Source organism: Eurypyga helias, unplaced genomic scaffold (genome assembly GCF_000690775.1).
Source record: "Eurypyga helias isolate BGI_N326 unplaced genomic scaffold, ASM69077v1 scaffold9183, whole genome shotgun sequence".
Lineage (NCBI taxonomy): Eukaryota > Metazoa > Chordata > Aves > Eurypygiformes > Eurypygidae > Eurypyga > Eurypyga helias.
This window is the reverse complement of record NW_010241828.1, coordinates 12,770-30,534: the sequence shown is the minus strand read 5'-3', so window position 1 is coordinate 30,534 and position 17,765 is coordinate 12,770. Positions and strand designations below refer to the sequence as shown.

At 39.7% G+C, this 17,765-nt stretch overlaps 1 protein-coding gene across 1 annotated transcript in view; it reads left to right on the top strand.

The window, feature by feature from the left end:
* Window positions 1–17,765, top strand: part of LOC104507555 (clavesin-2) — a gene marked incomplete at its 5' end in the record, with an annotated part of 40,809 nt that overhangs the window by 17,621 nt on the left and 5,423 nt on the right. The window contains one exon of the mRNA XM_010148878.1: window positions 15,382–15,492. Coding sequence (XP_010147180.1) covers window positions 15,382–15,492 — 111 coding nt within the window. The remainder of the gene's footprint in view (window positions 1–15,381; window positions 15,493–17,765) is intronic.

Here is a 17,765-nt window from a genome sequence, read left to right as displayed (position 1 = left end):
TAGGAAAGGAACTGGGAAAGACCTGCTGGATATAAGAGTAATAATTACAAATTATAAAGCTTGTTTATATCTTGCAGCCATTTCTAGTCTGCATTTCAGCCAAAACAATGTGGACAAAAGAAGTTTAAACAACAGAGGAAATGAACAGAAGCATCAATGTGATACCAATTTTCTTAAAAAAAAAAAAAATCAGTAGAGGTCACTACAATGGATGGAAACAGTTCCCAGGACTCCTTATTGTGTATTTACACAATAGACCTCATAGTGCTTGAGTAGCCATTCTGTTTACTTAGTGGTATTTAAAAGGTTTAATCTGTGTAATCAATAGAATTTTAAAAGTCTATAGCTTAATTTGAAAATGAATATGTTTGCTTTGTATCAGACACAATAATTTTAAATTACTTCATATTTTCATGGGTTTCTTGCTGTTTTATAATGGGCAGCTGCCAGGGGGGAATGTCTCTAAGAGAGTGTAACTATGTTTATAACCATAAAATAGACATGCCCAGGGCTGCTTCCTACTGCAGGAGTGGCTGTGTCCTGGCTATTCCAGTTTTGTTATCCTAAACAGATAGATACATTCAAAGAGCATTTTGGGAATGTGCCTGATTTGTGCTATCATCCATATTGTTTGGGAGGGTGCTGGTTGGCTTTGACTTGCTCTAACAGTTTCAGAGTATAGATAATTGAGTTTCTCCTCCATGAATGCTTCTGGGTACCCTTAAATACCCAGTATACATGCTTCTTGGGTTTGGTAAAACATTATTTTGTGTACCTTGATATTTGCACTGGTACATTTTGACAGGGCAAGGCCTGTCTCCGTAGACAGTGACTGCAGAGTACACCTGATGCAGTCAAAACTCCATGAATCCCCAGTGAGCTCAAGTGAGCTGTATAGGAAGAGCATTGCTTTGGAGATTTTTGTACTCACCCTTGTAGGCTGGTGGGGCAGGACTGGAATGTCTCAGGGTTGAGCTGAGCAGACCCACTCACTATTCGCTTATGGATCTTTTCAGTGTTAAGTGTAGTGATGACACGATCACATCTTGCATCAAATAGATTGTCATGTCTGGTGTTTTTCAGTGCTTGGTGACACTTTGAAGCAACTGAATGCTGCAGTAAAATTGCTGGAGTCAGCTGAAAGTATAGAGAGAATGTAGATAGGCAAAATGGGATTACTTGAGTTGTTATTTAACCAAGACATTGGGGTTAATACTTCTACAATGGCACTATGGGACTTTATGCAACCAGAAGTGGTCAAGACCTCAGTTGCTTGCTTTTTGTTTTTCTGCTGGAAGCTGGCAGCTCCAGTGAGCACACCAATCTTTTTCAATTGTGCTGGAGCTCTGGGGCAGGGTTGAGTCCAAAGGAGAGGAACCGGTTGCTGAAGTGCCAAACCCCGTTGTGCAGCTTCCACTTGGAGGTTAACCTGTGTGGCCTCGCCTTGCAGGTGAGCTCTCTCAAGGAACTGGGGGATGAGTTTTCCAGCTGTGTAACAGCTCAGAATAACAAAGCAATCTGTTTGAATACTGAAGGTGTCTTGGGACACATGGATAGTTCTTACCTGTAATTTATTTCAACACGTAACTCTCCACATCAGATCTGCATGAAATTCAATTTCTGATCCTGGCGTAATCTTGCGTTTTGTATGATCACGGCAAATAACAGATGGGGATCTGTTAGTGTAGCTCCAAGGTGCTGCATTCATACGCACAAAACCAAGGGCACGGTAGTTCTTTTAAAAATTCAAGCAGAAACATTGTACCTTTTTGACACTACAGCCTCTCTAGGAGTCGCAAATTTTCCATCAAGACTGAATGAAAATGTTTATGTAAAGTGTCTCCCTTCTAAAGATTTTTTCTTTCCTTAGACAAATATCAAATGGGTCAAAACTGAAATGTTTCGGTTTGGGAAGGCTGCCAGTGTTGAGTGGAGCATTCAGACACCTCGCATCCCCATTTACCTCTAGGCTGTCTCTGTTCCTGTCTCCAGGAGAGACTACTGTGCATCGCTGGAAAAATATTTTGAGCAAATAACGTTGTCTTTGTAAGGAAATGGAAGCTTAGAGCACTCAAACTACAGCTCCTAGGGCAGTAGTAATAGCTAGCAAGCATTTTGAAATAATTCCCTGCCCCTTCTTTTTTTTTTTTTTAACGTCTACCTTCCTCCCCTGCATCCTGCGTTTCAGTGAACTCAAATTCTAAGGTTGCCTTTGCCTCTTGTATACTGACAGATTTCGCTGCTGCGTTCTTATCACAAAACACTTAAATATTCATGCTGCTTTTAATTTTAGTGCTGAAAGACTGTGGTGCATATGATGCTGCAGGAATTTGGGTTCAGAAAATGGAAGACACTTTAATGCTTTGGCTATGTGTGAAGATTATCAGCCGGTCTCCAAAATGAGCAAAGCTGACTGGAGTACTGCTTTAAATTATCTGTTTCAGTAAATAACACAGCCAGGATCTTTAAATGGCTAAGCATACAGCTGGTTTCTGATATCTAGAATGTGGCTTGAAATGTTGTTCATTCAGGATGAGAACAGGTATTATAGATCTATAGTACTGCTATTCACATATATATATATACATCAGCAGATTTCTTTGCCTGAATTGCCAAAAAGAAGAGTAATAATGCAACATATTAAAAATGATCTTATGGTTATTCCAACTGGGATTTATTACATTTAGGGGAATTTAAATGAATTATCTTTGCATTTCTTATTTCCCTGTGTGCTGGCAGTAAGGCAACCTGTCTCTTCATTGCTAGCATTTGGCTGATTAATTGGCCCCTTGCTTGAGCTGTTTTCCTTTTTTTTTGCTGTATAGCTTACTCTAGCGCTTTCCCTTTTTAATATGGTAACATCAAATTTGCTCAAGGTCTGTGAACTAATGTGGATTAAAAGTCAAGCAGCAGCAGCTCTAATACATAATTGATCTACCAGTAGGACACAAAGAACTGATTCTGGTTCCTAGATAGGAAATGCCTTCTTTTTTTGTCCTATGCTCATAGTCTGAGCTCTTAAATCTATTTTAAATTAAAGTGAACAGGCTACTGGAAACTGACAAATTATCCGTGGTAATAAATTATTTAAGAGATTAATTTGATGTTTGAGGCATAATGATTTTCATACACAGATGCAGACAAACACTCTATTTGACACATTCTTTTTTTTTGATTTTGATGTGATCTTGTTCATTGGCAGCTGAAAATGCCTTATGTCTAGGAAATGTTGCACACTCTGGGTCTGTATTTGTCTCTTGCTGTGACCCCACACCTGTTAGTACCTAACAGAAGAATTTGCTTGCTTAAACTTGTTTTTGTAGAGGAGCTTTTTCACATGGTCTCTAGATACACTCAGCAGCTGCATCCCTTTGTGAATGGACAAATGGAAAAGGCCATGTCTACTGACATTAACATTGGCTTTGATTTTGCATCAGCTTGTCATATGTCACCTTTCTTAGCTGCTGAGGAGTGACTCTTGACTGTTCAGTTAAGCTGGGGTAGAAGCTTGTTTAAGGTTTAATGCTTAATGATATTCACAGTGAAGTGAGGAGTTCTGTATTTACTGGTTCCTTTTGAGATACACATGGCGGTCTTGGCAGGGGCATTTGCAGCTGTAGCATGAACGACAAGCGGATGGTGGTTGCACGGTTGTGTGACTAAGAACAGGTATGTGGCATGGCACGGCACAGTGTATGGTGCTAATGGATGGGAAGCAAGCGACAGCCAACAGGGTGTCTCTCCCTTCCATGAAGTCCATTCAGGCATACCATATGTCATTGTCCCTGTACTGGGGATCTAATTCTCCTGTTAGCATCAACCACTGACATTGGAGTGACAGTAATATAAGAAAGCAGAACATTTAACCCATGCTGTAGAAGAGGGCTGCAGAAGGTAGCCAAGGCAGAAAAGTAGAAAGGAATGAGAGGGAAGTAGGGTCTTTTTGTGCACATTCTTAAGCTGTCTGTAAAAAATAGGCTATACTGTTTTAGTAAACTGCATTGGACTTAAGACGCTACAATTTGAATAACATTTTAACAGTATAGCAACGAACATTTTGCAAACTATAGTTACAAACATTTAAAGGTGTTACATATGCAACAGCAGTATCTTTTGTTAAACAACGCTCTATTTGGAAAAAGACATGCTTTAAGATGCAACGACTCTTTATTAGGTTGGTAGAGCTAAGACTGTGGCAGTAAACAGTCTCAGAATGGAAACTGAACTTCTTTTCCAGATATTTTGTCAATGAATGGAGTTAATCTGAGTGTTGCAGGTTTTCCCTGGTCTGTGAGCTGCCTGCGCTGCCCCCTGTGACATTCCTGAAAAGCTGGACTTGCAGGTCGGTGTTGAGCCGGAACTGGGGGAGCAGCTGGTTCCCAGCCTTTGGAAACTGAGCTTGTTCAGTGTTGTGCAGACAGCTTGGCAACAGCTATATTTTTGTAAATCCTGATTCAGAGAGTGTGATGCATGAAGCTTCAGGGTTTTCAAGTACGATAAGCTTTTGTTTAGGTGGAGTAAGCCGTGCACATTTTCAGCAGTCACTTGTGATGAAAGGATGAGTGATCTCAAAACAAGCCAAGCAGCTTGAATACATTACGTAGGGTAAATATTAACATCTACCTGCAAATCAGTTTTTATTCAGTTTGGGAAATCTGTCATCATATTTATTCCTTTGGCTGACGATGAATTTCAAAAATAGCACAGCTTTGGGAAGTGTTTAGAAAATATTAGCTAAAAAGACCTCCTGTAACCTCAGTGATTTTGTATTTTTCATCAATGTCTGACTTGTTCAAAACTGTGCACTCTTACATGGTTTACTTATGTTCAGAAAGAGCCTCCTGTGTTTTGATTTGCAACCATTGCCTCTGGTCCTGTCACTGGGCACCACTGAAAAGAGCCTGGCTCCGGCTTCTTATACCCTCCCTTCAGGCATTTACATATGTTGATAGGATCCCCTTTCGTTTTCTCGCCTCTGTGCTGGACATTCCCAGCTATCTCAGCCTATTCTTATATGAGAGATGCTCCAATCCCTTAGTCATCTTTGTGCCTCTTTCGCAGCACTATGTCCCTGTCTGATTTGTACTGGGGCGCCCAGCACTGGACCCAGAACTCTGCATGGCTTCAGAGTTTGCTCCTTTTTCTCTGTGGATATCTGTGTAATGTGGAATGAGGCTACTGTTATTTTTTCCTTGCTGAGAAGAGTTTCACATGGGTTCCACTCCTTGGGCATGAATTTTCAAGAATTCCAGAAGTGTGATTTTAGGATAGACTCTACCATAATATCTGTTGATCACCGGCACATACCGAGAGCACGATAATCAGATTAGCTTTGTCCTAGATATCTATGGTAAACCAAATAATTATTTATTTGCCCAGTTCTTGTGAATTTCTTTTTTTTTTTTTTTTTTACTGGCAGTGTTTCCTCCATAGCAGCTAACACAGAGACAGACATGCTTATATGGCTTTAAAAAGACAGGGAATTGATGTCTGAAGTTAGTACTGAACAACAGTGATTTACGATCCTCCAGAGTAATAACTGGAATGACAGTTCTCCCTCAAACAATACTGAAGTTCCCTGGGCTCCCAGGAGCATTTTATGTGTGTGTACCACCAGCAGTCGTTCAGCAGTGCAGAAGACGGAAGCTGAAGTAGAATTACCTCGTAGGAAATCATATCTTTTCAAGCACCTTTGTAAAGATAAAGTGTAGCTGAGCAGTTCAGACTGAGGTTTTCTCGAAGCTGAAAGGCTGAAATAAATCCCCACTCTGTACTATGAAAAAGACATTTGAACACTTTTTGGAACTAGAAATAGTTTTGTACTGCCGGGAACTGACCTCTTGAAAATTTTTATGCTGCATAGTTCATGATACCTCTACTTTTAATAAAATATAATACTTATTAATGGATCTCAAGTCAGTTATTCAATTTCCCCCGTAATTTAAAGCTTAATTATGCTGTATTCTAGATCTCAGTGGCTGTCCTCAGCTGATTTTTCTTAAATCACTATCCATCCAATTTTACAGTTCAGTTCAATTCTCAGGACTCTCATTTGCATAGAGTGACAGATTAAAATTGGATGGCTAAAACAATTACTGCTCTTAGTGCCTACTGCAGTGATGGAGATTGATTCCTCATAGTATGAGGAAAAATATGGCTTATGAAATAACTCTTGAATCACTACAGTTTTCAGTCTATTGTATTATTGTAAATTGAAACTGATAAAGTGGTAATCCAATTTTAATGCATCCTGTCTGAAACTTAGGGTTGCATTTTTGGAGGAGCTTTGGATAATAAAACTGTAGGCAATGGTTTAGGAGTTCTCCATTTCCAGGGAAAAAAAGGGAATATTCTGGTTGGAGAATTGGTATCTCCAACTCAGTAACTTGTTGGCACTGCAAAACTATGCAGTGTTGTTTGAAAGGTGCCACAAAAAGGACACCTGCGTTTCTGCCTCTGGGCAGTATCTCTGTGCACCCTTATCCATCTGCAGGCCTGTGTACCCGGTTGCCTATACCGGTATACTGATACACCATTAGGGATAGTCCATTTGATGTAGCTTCTTGCAAATTGTGGCTGAAGCCAATCCAGAATTAAGAATCCATAGGTTGGCTCTGGTTCTTCCTGGAAATTGTCAGTTGGGATGATAGGCAGAAATCATATGGAAGGCATACGATTGGTATTTACTTACCCTATTTTAGTTTAGGTCTGCAAAATCAGTCTTGACATGTGACTGTAAAACATGGGTCTCTTTCCCTGTCTTTCTTTCTGTGCAAGTTTTGAAGAAGGTCTAGAAAAGGAATATGAAGAATATATTTTTCTTGTGCATCAGAGTAATTTCTCTATATACCTCTCTGAATTAATTTTAATTTGATCTCTCCTGTTTTCCTCTGCTCCTCACTTTATCTTATTTCTGTGGTTTCTGCCTTATCATTGTTTCTTTCAATCCTTTTTCCCTGTCTTTCTTTCTGTGCAAGTTTTGAAGAAGGTCTAGAAAAGGAATATGAAGAATATATTTTTCTTGTGCATCAGAGTAATTTCTCTATATACCTCTCTGAATTAATTTTAATTTGATCTCTCCTGTTTTCCTCTGCTCCTCACTTTATCTTATTTCTGTGGTTTCTGCCTTATCATTGTTTCTTTCAATCCTTGTTTTAACATTATCCTGTGGTTTTTCTTCCTTCTTTCTGCTATGAAGGAAATGTGACATAGCACAAGAGATCACATTTTGGTTGAATAAAACAGAACAAGTAAATGTTGCTCTCCTAAGGCAATTCTAGATAAGGTGCTGTTTAGCCTGCTCCCATTTGGAAGTGGTCAGGTACAAGGGGGGTGTGGGGGTGTGTGTGGGTGTGGGCTATCTGATAACTACTGATGCTCCTCGTTGAAATGGCCTCAGGGCTGTGGGAGGCTTTTTGCTTGATGAAAAACATCATGACAGAAACCCCGTGGTCAGTGGTCTCATCAAAGACGAACTTTGGTCACCAGGATAGCATCACTGACTCAAAGAGGATCAGTTCAGGGTGATCAGTGGTACGAGCTGAGATGCTGGTGTGGCATTTCATCTCCTCCTCTACAGTCCGTGGCCAAAGACTTTTACCTTCAGGAATTTGAGTACAGCATTTTTTTGAACAGCAATTCCCAGCATTATTTTTGTTCCACCAGCCTTATGAAAGTATTGTTGCTAGATTTATGCACAGCAGTTTGCAATATAGTATTTTTTTCCATTTGGCTGTAATCTTAATCTAATAAGACATTCACAAGCTGCCTGGAAAATGGATTTTTCTTCCCCTGTGGGAATTTCCATGGAATAAATCACCATCTGATAATTTCATGTTGTAAAGAATGATTTTCATCATAGGAAAAGAAAACAGTATGGAAGAACCTATTTCTACCATCTTTCTTACTATTTTTTCTGGCTTTGCCAATTTGAAAACAGCATCACGCTGTGACAAAGTTTTGGTTCTTCTTCAGCCTTTTTAATATTTCACATTCCAAATCAGTTGTTACTTAGAATTAAAAGAGATAGTGTTTGTAGCTGAAGACAGAATTGTCCTTGGAAAACAGCATTTCCCATTTCCTCTTTAAAACGAAAACCTTCATTTTTCCAGGTTCAAACTTAAAAAATAAGCCAAGGGAAAAAAACCCAAACCCAAAAAAACCCGCAAATGCCAAGCCCCTGTCAAAACAAGCAAACATTACTAAAATGATTTCACACAATGTCTAATTAAAACTTTTTTTAAAAAACAGGCCAAACTCCTTTGAAGTTAATTTGCATAAATAAAGTAATTCCAAATGAAAATGAGAGATCTTATAAAAAATATATTCTTTATCAAGCCTATCTAATTAAAAAATGTGAGTGATCTGAGCCCTTAATCCAATTAGTGGAAGCACTAAATCTATGTAGATTTTTTATTTTTTATATTTATATATAAACTTCCAGGCACATGTGGTCAGAGTGCTTTTAAATCACTATCCACCTAATTAATTTAACCAATATATAATTTTTATGATTAGCATATTGAATTGAAAGATGGAAGATTATTTAAAATTAAAACAGATACTTCAATAAAAAGAGCAATATTCTCACTGGATGGATACCATCTTTCACTGCATCTCCTTCAATTTAACATATTTCTATATGAGCTGTAAGATAAAATGACTAATAGAAATGAAAAGGACTGCCAAAAGTCAAATTGCTTCACTGGGAACTTTATAGTGAAATGACAACATCCAGTTCTAGATAATTAAATCTTATTTTGTAGGAATGGCAATGAATGATGTTAATTTGCCTTTAGGTAGTGTCTTTTGTTTGAACACAATAACAAAAATTTATTTGGGCACTTTTTGTTTGGCTTACAAATGGTTCAGCATTGTTTAATAAAAATGAAAAGCTCAAGCTGGGAAAGAATTAACATCAAAATCTTACAGAAGGAAATTACTAATGCAGCTATTCCAGGGATGAAGCAAAATTTCACCACCAATGAAACCTGAATTTTTTTTTTTTTTGGATCTGAAGCTTAAAGAGCTGTAACACAGAAGGACGGGGCTGAAGTCTCCTGTTGTTACAGGAAGCTCAACTTCCTCATAATTTACTAATCTTCATCTCAAAATGAGCTAGGTATCTTGTCCCCTGCCCAAATTTGTTGGATGCTTGATGGTTCAAAGCTGTCTTCCACTTTCCAGTCTGCCTGTGTTCATGGTGAGATTTCTCTTACGTATTTAGAATCATAGAACCACAGGATGGTTTGGGTTGGAAGGGACCTTAAAGATCATCTGGTTCCAACCCCCCTGTCATGGGCAGGGACACCTTCCACTAGACCAGGGTGCTTATCCAGCCTGCCCTTGTAGACTTCCAGGGATGGGGCATCCACAGCTTCTCTGGGCAACCTGTTCCAGTGCCTCACCACCCTCTGTGAAGAATTTCTTCCTGATATCTAATCTAAACCTCCCCACTTTCAATTTAAACCCGCTACCCCTTGTCCTGTCACTACAGGCCCTTGTAAAAAAGTCCTCCCCAGCTTCCTTGTAGCCCCTTCAGGTACTGGATGGCTGGATGTCAGCATTCTTTGTTTTGAAAGGGTCTTTCCTCATCTCTCATCTATTCTCCCTAGTGCGCTGCCTTCCAGTATTTGTTTTCATACACAAAACAATCCAGATTCTTTTAGACTCCACAAATACACTTTTCAGTCTCTCTCTCACCTATCGTACCACTGGATACCGTCCCAGTCTAGAGTCATGCCTTGAGCACAGATGATCAGTCTTGACAAAAAAGTTAGTTTTGAGACACTGCAATTACCTTTGTCATGGATGGATGCCTGCACAAGTTTGGTGTTAGGAATGCCTTGCTCTTTCATACTTCCAGTGAAAGTCACAGTTTGGGAGCAAGATGTGTGTTTCTTTTCCTGATGTGGCTGGCTCTTGGTTCCTCTGGTAATTAACTCTTGTAGTACAAAAGAAGTGAAATATTCCTTCTAATCAGAGCTTTTATTTCTTGGATTTTTCATAGTTTCCTCTTTAACATGCTAAAAATTAAGTTTAGTCCTGCTGCATCTTGCATTAGACAGAATGTTTCAGTGTCTTTCTAGTGGAGCTTTGCATTATGAAGATACTCTTTTGACTCTTCGTAGTGATTTTTTTTTTATCCCTGAAGTGCTTGACTTTTTGAATAGCTGGAGGAGTCCTGAGTTTATTACCTTCAGGAATAACTGTCAAGTGACATTTAAGATACTAATAACTTAATATGCAATCTTTGAACTTGTAATTTTTGTTGTGAAGATATAGTTTTCACAGTTTTGGCTCTGTACCCTCCTGTTGCCTGCAGATGCTATGGCCTGAATTCCTCCCAGCACTCAAACACAGCCTTAGGTGAAGCATGGGAGTTGTGTTCATTATATTTGCCTAGAGAGTCCTTTGAAGGGTCCCTTTAGATTGTCCACAACCCCAAGCTTCACTGCCCATAAGGACCGCAGAACCTTAAATGTGACCCCAGAGCTTATGTGCCCAAGCACTCTGACAGTGTTAGGATGTGGCAAGGTGTGTCCAGATGGGACATTCTCAGGCGGTGTGCAGGCCCTGATGTAGCTGGGCTGCCAGTGCGTCTGTGGGCATGCAGCGATCCCAGCAGTTTCTAAGACAACTTATAAAAGCTGTGCAAACACAGTTGACTTCAGTATTGATCTCAGCTGGGGAGCTAATTCTTTAAAAGTAGACTCAGAGGTTTAAATGCAGACATGACAAGGAGGGGAGAATATAGTGGGCTTTAAGTTCTGTAATTTTTCGCATTTGGTAATGGTAAACAAGGTGGGTTGTATTTATTACCTCTGTGAAAATAGTTCTGACATCACTAAGAAGACTCACAATGATTTTCAGTAAGAATTTGGCACTTTTGTCTCTTTGGTACTGTTGAAAATGTCATATACTGGTTTTGCAGTCATTACATGTGCTGTAAGAGTTGCTGCTGGTCACAGTGGAGAGGAGGACCCCCTATGAAACCCTGAGAGGTGAGGGTCGAGCCCAGCACAAGGTGGGAAGTGGTGCCCAAAGAGTAGAAACCTGGCTTTCTAGCATTCGCTGAGGGTGGTAGCAGGCAACAGCAGCTGGGTCCTTGGAAGGGAAGCCTGTGGAGACAGGTTGTGTAAATTATGCACAGCAGAGAGGTAAAACTGATGTGCTGTGAGTAGGCAAACCCACGCTATTGGAGACAGAAACCCAGTGAGGCAGTTTGCCTGGGGTTATTCCTCAGCACTGGTTTATAGATCTTGGAGGAGAGATCAGTTACTGCCGTGCACTGGTGGTCACCCTGTCCTGCAGACAGTAGCATAGGGGTCTGCCTCTTTCCTTGGCAGCCCACTTTTAATTGTCACTTGTAAGCCTCCTATCACAGGACTGCGGACCCTAATAGTAACTCCCTGCTTGCCTGCGTCTGTGGAGTGGCCATGTCCCAGACTCTGTTCATTGGAGGCACACTTAGGTTGTGTTCTGCTGCGTAATCAGAGGTTATTGTGAACGCTAAAAAAAATCCACATGCTGTGTATATAATTAGCTCTTTTTGGTGGTTTAGTAATACTCTATCAGATTTATTACTTTTCCAGTCAAATGCACAGCTTACTTCATGGCTGATCTCCATTTCTTACTGTTTTCTGGCATGGGATTCCTTTTACTTAGAATTTGTATGAGTCATGGGTTACAGGCTTTTCTGTTGAAGTGCAATATGTCTACAGAGACAGTTGCGACTGCCACCATGCTTCTGACTTAATCTATGTAAAAACCAACAAGAATCAGTGATTTGGAAGAAATTCATACCTGCTGTTTATGTAGGATGGCCATCTGTCTGGCAAATCCCCATGAGGAAGTCAGATGCATCTGAAAAGAGCCAGATGACCTTCTGACACCTGTTTCTCCAGCAGCTGTAGTTGCTTCTTCCGCTTTTCTATTTTCTCACCGGGTGCTGTTGAGGTTGGGTTTTGGATCTGTGTTCGGCAGCTTTTGAATTGTAGCCCCAGAACTGTGTACAGGGCAGGATCATTCTTACCAGATCACCCTTTCTCTCTCCAGGCACATATTTTGGGGGTTCCTAACTACAACTTATGAAGTGCTCCTAAATTTGGGGACCACAGTTCAGTCACAGAAATCGATAAGCACACAACAACTTTAGTCAGTTCTGGGAAATGCCTTTAGTAATGCTGAAAAACATTGAGACAAATTGGCTTTTAATATTAAGTGGTATACTCTATTTGAGAATCATTCCACATGTATTCCTGACCCTCCCTGTCAATGGATTCCACAATGCAGAAAAAGATACTTTGTAAAGATACGTCTTTTACCCTCTAGACATTTAATACCTTCATAAATAACTATTGACAAGCCATTCATTCTGAGCCCGCAGTAGAGTACAAATACCTATTTGCCTACTGAGATCTTCTCATCCACAAATTGTCCTCAATTTCTGTGTGAGACATCTTTTGAGCAATAAAGAACAAACATTTCTTAACTTGGTGTGTGTAAGTTTTGGGGCACTTGTGTCCATTTAAAAGCTTACAAAATTATGCAAGAAGGCATGCAGCCAGGAACAGCTGGTTTGCTTTGCTGTCTTCCATAGTGCCTACATTATAAAAGGTGTTTGACCCCAGCAAGGCTTAACACAGTTACCATTCCAATGTTAACTCTGAAGATATTTTCAAGGACATCTAGGTGAAACTAGCAGATGATGTCTTCTGCAGCTCTGGTGTATGCTCTTTTGTGCATGGCACACAGCATGCTGCCCTGGACTTCTTTGTTGGAGCAGCAGCCATGATAAACAAAATAAACACAACCTTCTGTAGATGAATGGTGTCTCCTGCAACTGAAGGTTAAGGTGTCATCCAATGATTTATACTTCCAAATGGATTCGTTGGATTGCTGTGATAAGATATTATTTACTACCTTTTGTACATCAGAGGTTGTGTTCTCAAAATGATGTTTAGGGATTTATGTTATTGAACTGGGTGCATTACATGTCAAATTATCAACCATCCTGTTTGACATTTAGTCAGTGCTGAAAGGAACCAGGCGTTTAGCAAGATGAGGCTTCTGTAGCATTGTCTTTCATTAGGATTGGTTTATGTCAAGGCTGTTATTAATCAAATGTTCCTGGACAAGATCTGTAAAATAGACTGTTAATTGCATTGACCAGCCAGATGTTAGTGGTGTGTGTTGTCGCTGTCATCCTCCCTGTAGAATACTGTTAAGGCCATTCCTTCGTGATGGAAAGTATTTCATCTGGTGATCCACCAAGTAGTTGCAGTTTGGTGGCACCCTCATGTAAAGACTTCCTGGGTTAGGAGTGCCTGCAAGTATTTGAATGGTATTTTTGGGAGGACCAATGACCTCTTCAGGCTTCACTGTTCCCAGAGCTCCGTACACACTTGGAGAGCTGAGAAGGTTGCTTTGCACATGCACTTTTTCAAAGTATATTCCTATCTGGAAACATTTCATTAAAGATTTCCTTCTTACAGTTTCTGCCTTCTTTATCTGACAGTTCTTGATAGGTTGATATAGCTTATGATTTTTTCTTGGCCATTTTTATACTGTGTGCTGTATGACCTTAAATCAGTATGCCTCAAATGCTGCTTTGTGGATTATATCTAGACTGTTGGATGCTTCTATATGGCCTGCTGTCTTCTCTTCAGAGGAGGCAAATGTGTCTGTTTGCACAGAGTGCCCCATCTAATGTTTCGATTGCCTCCTTTGAGCCTGTGATCCCACTGGCACAAGCCTGAAGCTGTCTTACTGCATCCACACAGGAGGAGGAGGAGGTATAGCTGGGAAGCATGTCTTTGTTTGTACCTGTATTGTCAAATCTTGTAATCATAGAATCACAGAAACATAGAATGATTTGGGTTGGAAGGGACCTTAAAGACCATCTAGTTCCAACCCCCCTGCCATGGGCAGGGACACCTTCCACTAGACCAGGTTGCTCAAAGCCTCATCCAGCCTGGCCTTGCCCGCTTCCAGGGATGGGGCATCCACAACATCTTTGGGCAACCTGTTCCAGTGCCTCACCACCCTCTCTGTGAAGAATTTCTTCCTGATATCTAATCTAAACCTCCCTGCTTTCAATTTAAACCCATTACCCCTTGTCCTGTCACTACAGACCCTTGTAAAAAGTCCTTCCCAGCTTCCTTGTAGGCCTCTTCAGGTACTGGAAGGCTGCAATAAGGTCTCCCCGGAGCCTTCTCTCCTTTAGGCTGAACAAGCCCAACTCTCTCGGCCTTTCTTCGTAGAAGAGGTCCTCCAGTCAAATGGGAGTTGCTACTGCTGTGAGGAACCTGGTTTTGATCTAAGTGACCGCCATGGTTACCTAGAGTGACCCACCTGGGTCACTGAATAAGGGTTCCAATGAAAGCCATTAGTAAGTCTGTATAGCTAAACATGGAGAAGGTTCTGACATAACCTGTGAAAACAAAAGGGGCCGTGTGTCACTTTACACATCTGTTTACACCTCTTACTTCTTTGCTCAGTGTAGTAACTCCAGGGAATACAGGAGATGGCAGCAGCCTATTGCACTGTTTGAGTGTGTGATCAACCAGGCAAAGACAAAATGAGGGCACATGATGAATTTGACAATAGCATTCCAGGACAGAGTGGCTGCCCTCTTCAAACAACCAACACCCCTGGCATATTCTCTTGACTTAGAAATTGAAAATGCGGATAAGAGTCTTCCTTAGTGAGTTGTCTGCCCCTTGTGTTTTTCAGTAAGAAAAAAGAAAAGTCATTGCTTCAATACAGATAACCTATCCTTACATTTAAGGTCCCAGAAGGCCTCTGACTATGTGACAAGAATTCCTGTCATGGATATTGCATAACAGTTTATACGTAATGTTTAATGCATTCTCAGTTTTTTGAAATATGAATAATATTGGAGACATTTTGAATAATAGTTTACATTTACACTTTCTTTTTAAGGTGGAAACAAGAGGGACATTTCTATTGCTCTTCAGTGACACTGGAAGAGTTGACATGGTTACTATTAAAAATGAATAAAATCTGTAGAGGTGGAAAAGAGAAAAATATAATTCATAGATGCATTATGGGCAAATCATAAATGTTTAAAGTAGATTGGAAATGTTTAAAGGAGATTGGAAATGCTGTGCCTTTATTCAAATACCATAGCTGTCTCAGCACTCTTCCTCACTGCTCTGCCCAAGGTGTGTTGCTGCTTGGTGTGGAAGGTTGGAACTCAACTGAGAGGAAAGAATTTTGAAAAATGTTTCTTCTTTTTTAAGGTTTATTACTAAAATGAAAGCATTCAGCATTAAAAAAAAATATATATATTTGATGTGTATGCAACTTCTGTTAAGAGTCAACTCACACTGTATGTATTTGTTTTGTGACATACAGGACAGTTTTCCAGCTCGGTTTGGAGGAATCCATTTCGTCAATCAGCCGTGGTATATCCATGCCCTCTACACAGTTATACGTCCCTTTTTAAAGGAGAAGACACGAAAAAGGGTATTCTTCTGTTTAATTTTCCATTACCTGGCAGTTGTGGTCAGTACATGTATCATACTCCAATAAAGTAGATAAACACAGTATATCAGCTTGCCGTTGGTGGAAAGTATTTAAATACTTCTGCATTGTAAATAGTGTCTTTAACTGTTTTAGGAACTTTTGTAGCATTACCCTTTAAGGATACAGTCAAGCAGTGAGCTTAAGTGTATCCTAAAATGTAAGCATATGCTTTCCTCTGGGTTGCATAAAAAATATTGTCAACATTACAGTTTCTATGAAGATTCTATTCTATTCAATTCCATTCAATTTCTACTAGAATTATTTGTGTCTTTCTTTTAAGAACAGAGCTAGTGAGTGCGGAGTCCTTTCCTAGGGTGATTACTACTTGACATTAGCGTGAACTAAAATACACAGCTGGCATATAGTAGTTTGCAAATACTGATTTAAATGAAAGACAACAAAAGGAAATTTGTGTGCATGCATCTGTGCATAAGCACAAAAAATCTCTGAGGTGTTGTTGAATTTCCAGCATTTGCATCAGTGCAATTAAATTAGAGCTTGTTGGTGATAGCACATAGAATGATATTATTTCTGTAACAGGAAATTTGTCATCCAGGAAGACACAATAAGCATCGTGTGCAAAGCCACTACAAAGAATGTGATGATTTTTTTTTTTTTTAATGGGATCAGCTCTCTAAGCAACTCTGTATTTTTTCTCCTCAAACACTGTGTGCAAGGCCACAATGATCCTTGGTGTTTAGTTGTTTTTTTTTACTGACAGATTACGCTTAGGAGGCCTCTGGTACTCACAGATTCTGAACTATAGATCACAAAGCCTTTTATGTAATGTCTGTTATAAATATGCAAATGAAAATCCATTTTGCAGGATTCAGCTGCACTCCGTTGACTACAGCTTCAACAAAGAACATTATAGTGCCAGATATGTTTGAGGCCTTTTTAAGTGAAGTGCTGTGTGTGCATAATCAGGGAGTAAAATACAGCTCATGAGTGTGTTACAACATTAAAAATAAGTGACAAATCAGTTGAACATGGTTGCTTATCAGTTAGCATGTAAATCTTTATTTAGACACCTGAATCAGTGACATACATGTTCAGAAATGCTGACTTTTTACAACTGTTCCTCTCGGTACTTAATAAGAAGTGATCAGGTGGTCAAATATCAATTAAGGGTCCAAAACCTAGTGTCAAAATGTGGAAGTTATGCCCAGCATATAAAATTTGAAATCAGCTTTAAAAAACTCCATGAGGTAGAACAAATGATTGTGACCCCAGACCCAACAGAATTCTCTTCAGTTTTTTATCAGGCTTGTTATTTGTCTGTTGTGTTTATCCTGAATAATTTTCTATTTTTTAATATGTATAGTAGATTTGGAACTGATAGCTATGTTCAGATCAATGTACTACTAGGCATGTATAAAAACAAAGGCTAAAAAGTGAAACATTCAGTTGGAAAGACACCATAAAACAAATTACTTTTGCCATTGATATTTGTTCTTTCACACACTGCACTTTCTGGCATGGCACTGGCTAGTGCCAGCTGGTACTTTCTTAGACATGATCTAGGAGCAATTTGGGGATGGCATGGACCAGTGAGCAGTATGGATGAGGTGAGCTGATTCAGGAGGTAAAAGGAGTTTAACCATATGGGTGTGAACTGTGCCGTGGCACTTGCTCCTAGTCCCAAAGGGTGAATCCTGACCCGTCTTACTTGCTCGTCTAGAAATAGGAGCTGTGAGCTCTCTGTGTAGCCATACCCATGACTGGGGGTTTCCTCCCACTGAAAGGTCTGCAGGTCCCTCGTGTCTGTGGGAGAAGGCTGTCCAAATCCAGAGGTGCTCTGTTTCTAGCACTCATCGGTCACGCGTTCCAGGTCTCTGAGGAGAAACAAGGTTAAATAGAAACATAAACACAAATATTCATATACATGTGCATTTATACAAATGTAAATCATATCTGAAAGTAAATCAGTCTACCAAAACACTGGTGAAAAATACCAAGTAGTCCATCAACTATTTCCTCATTGTTGTCACAGAAATTATTGTACTGTTATTACTTACTTCATATATTGTCAAGCATGGATGGTAGTTCCTAGTACTACCATATCTAGAAAGAAAATCTTTACAGTGGAGTTTTCATTACACTGCACTACTGATCTTATTTATAGAACTTGTATGCTGAAAGACAACATATATTCCTTAATGTATATAGTGAATATTTTAATTTATTATTTATGGTCTTAGTTTATTCAATTA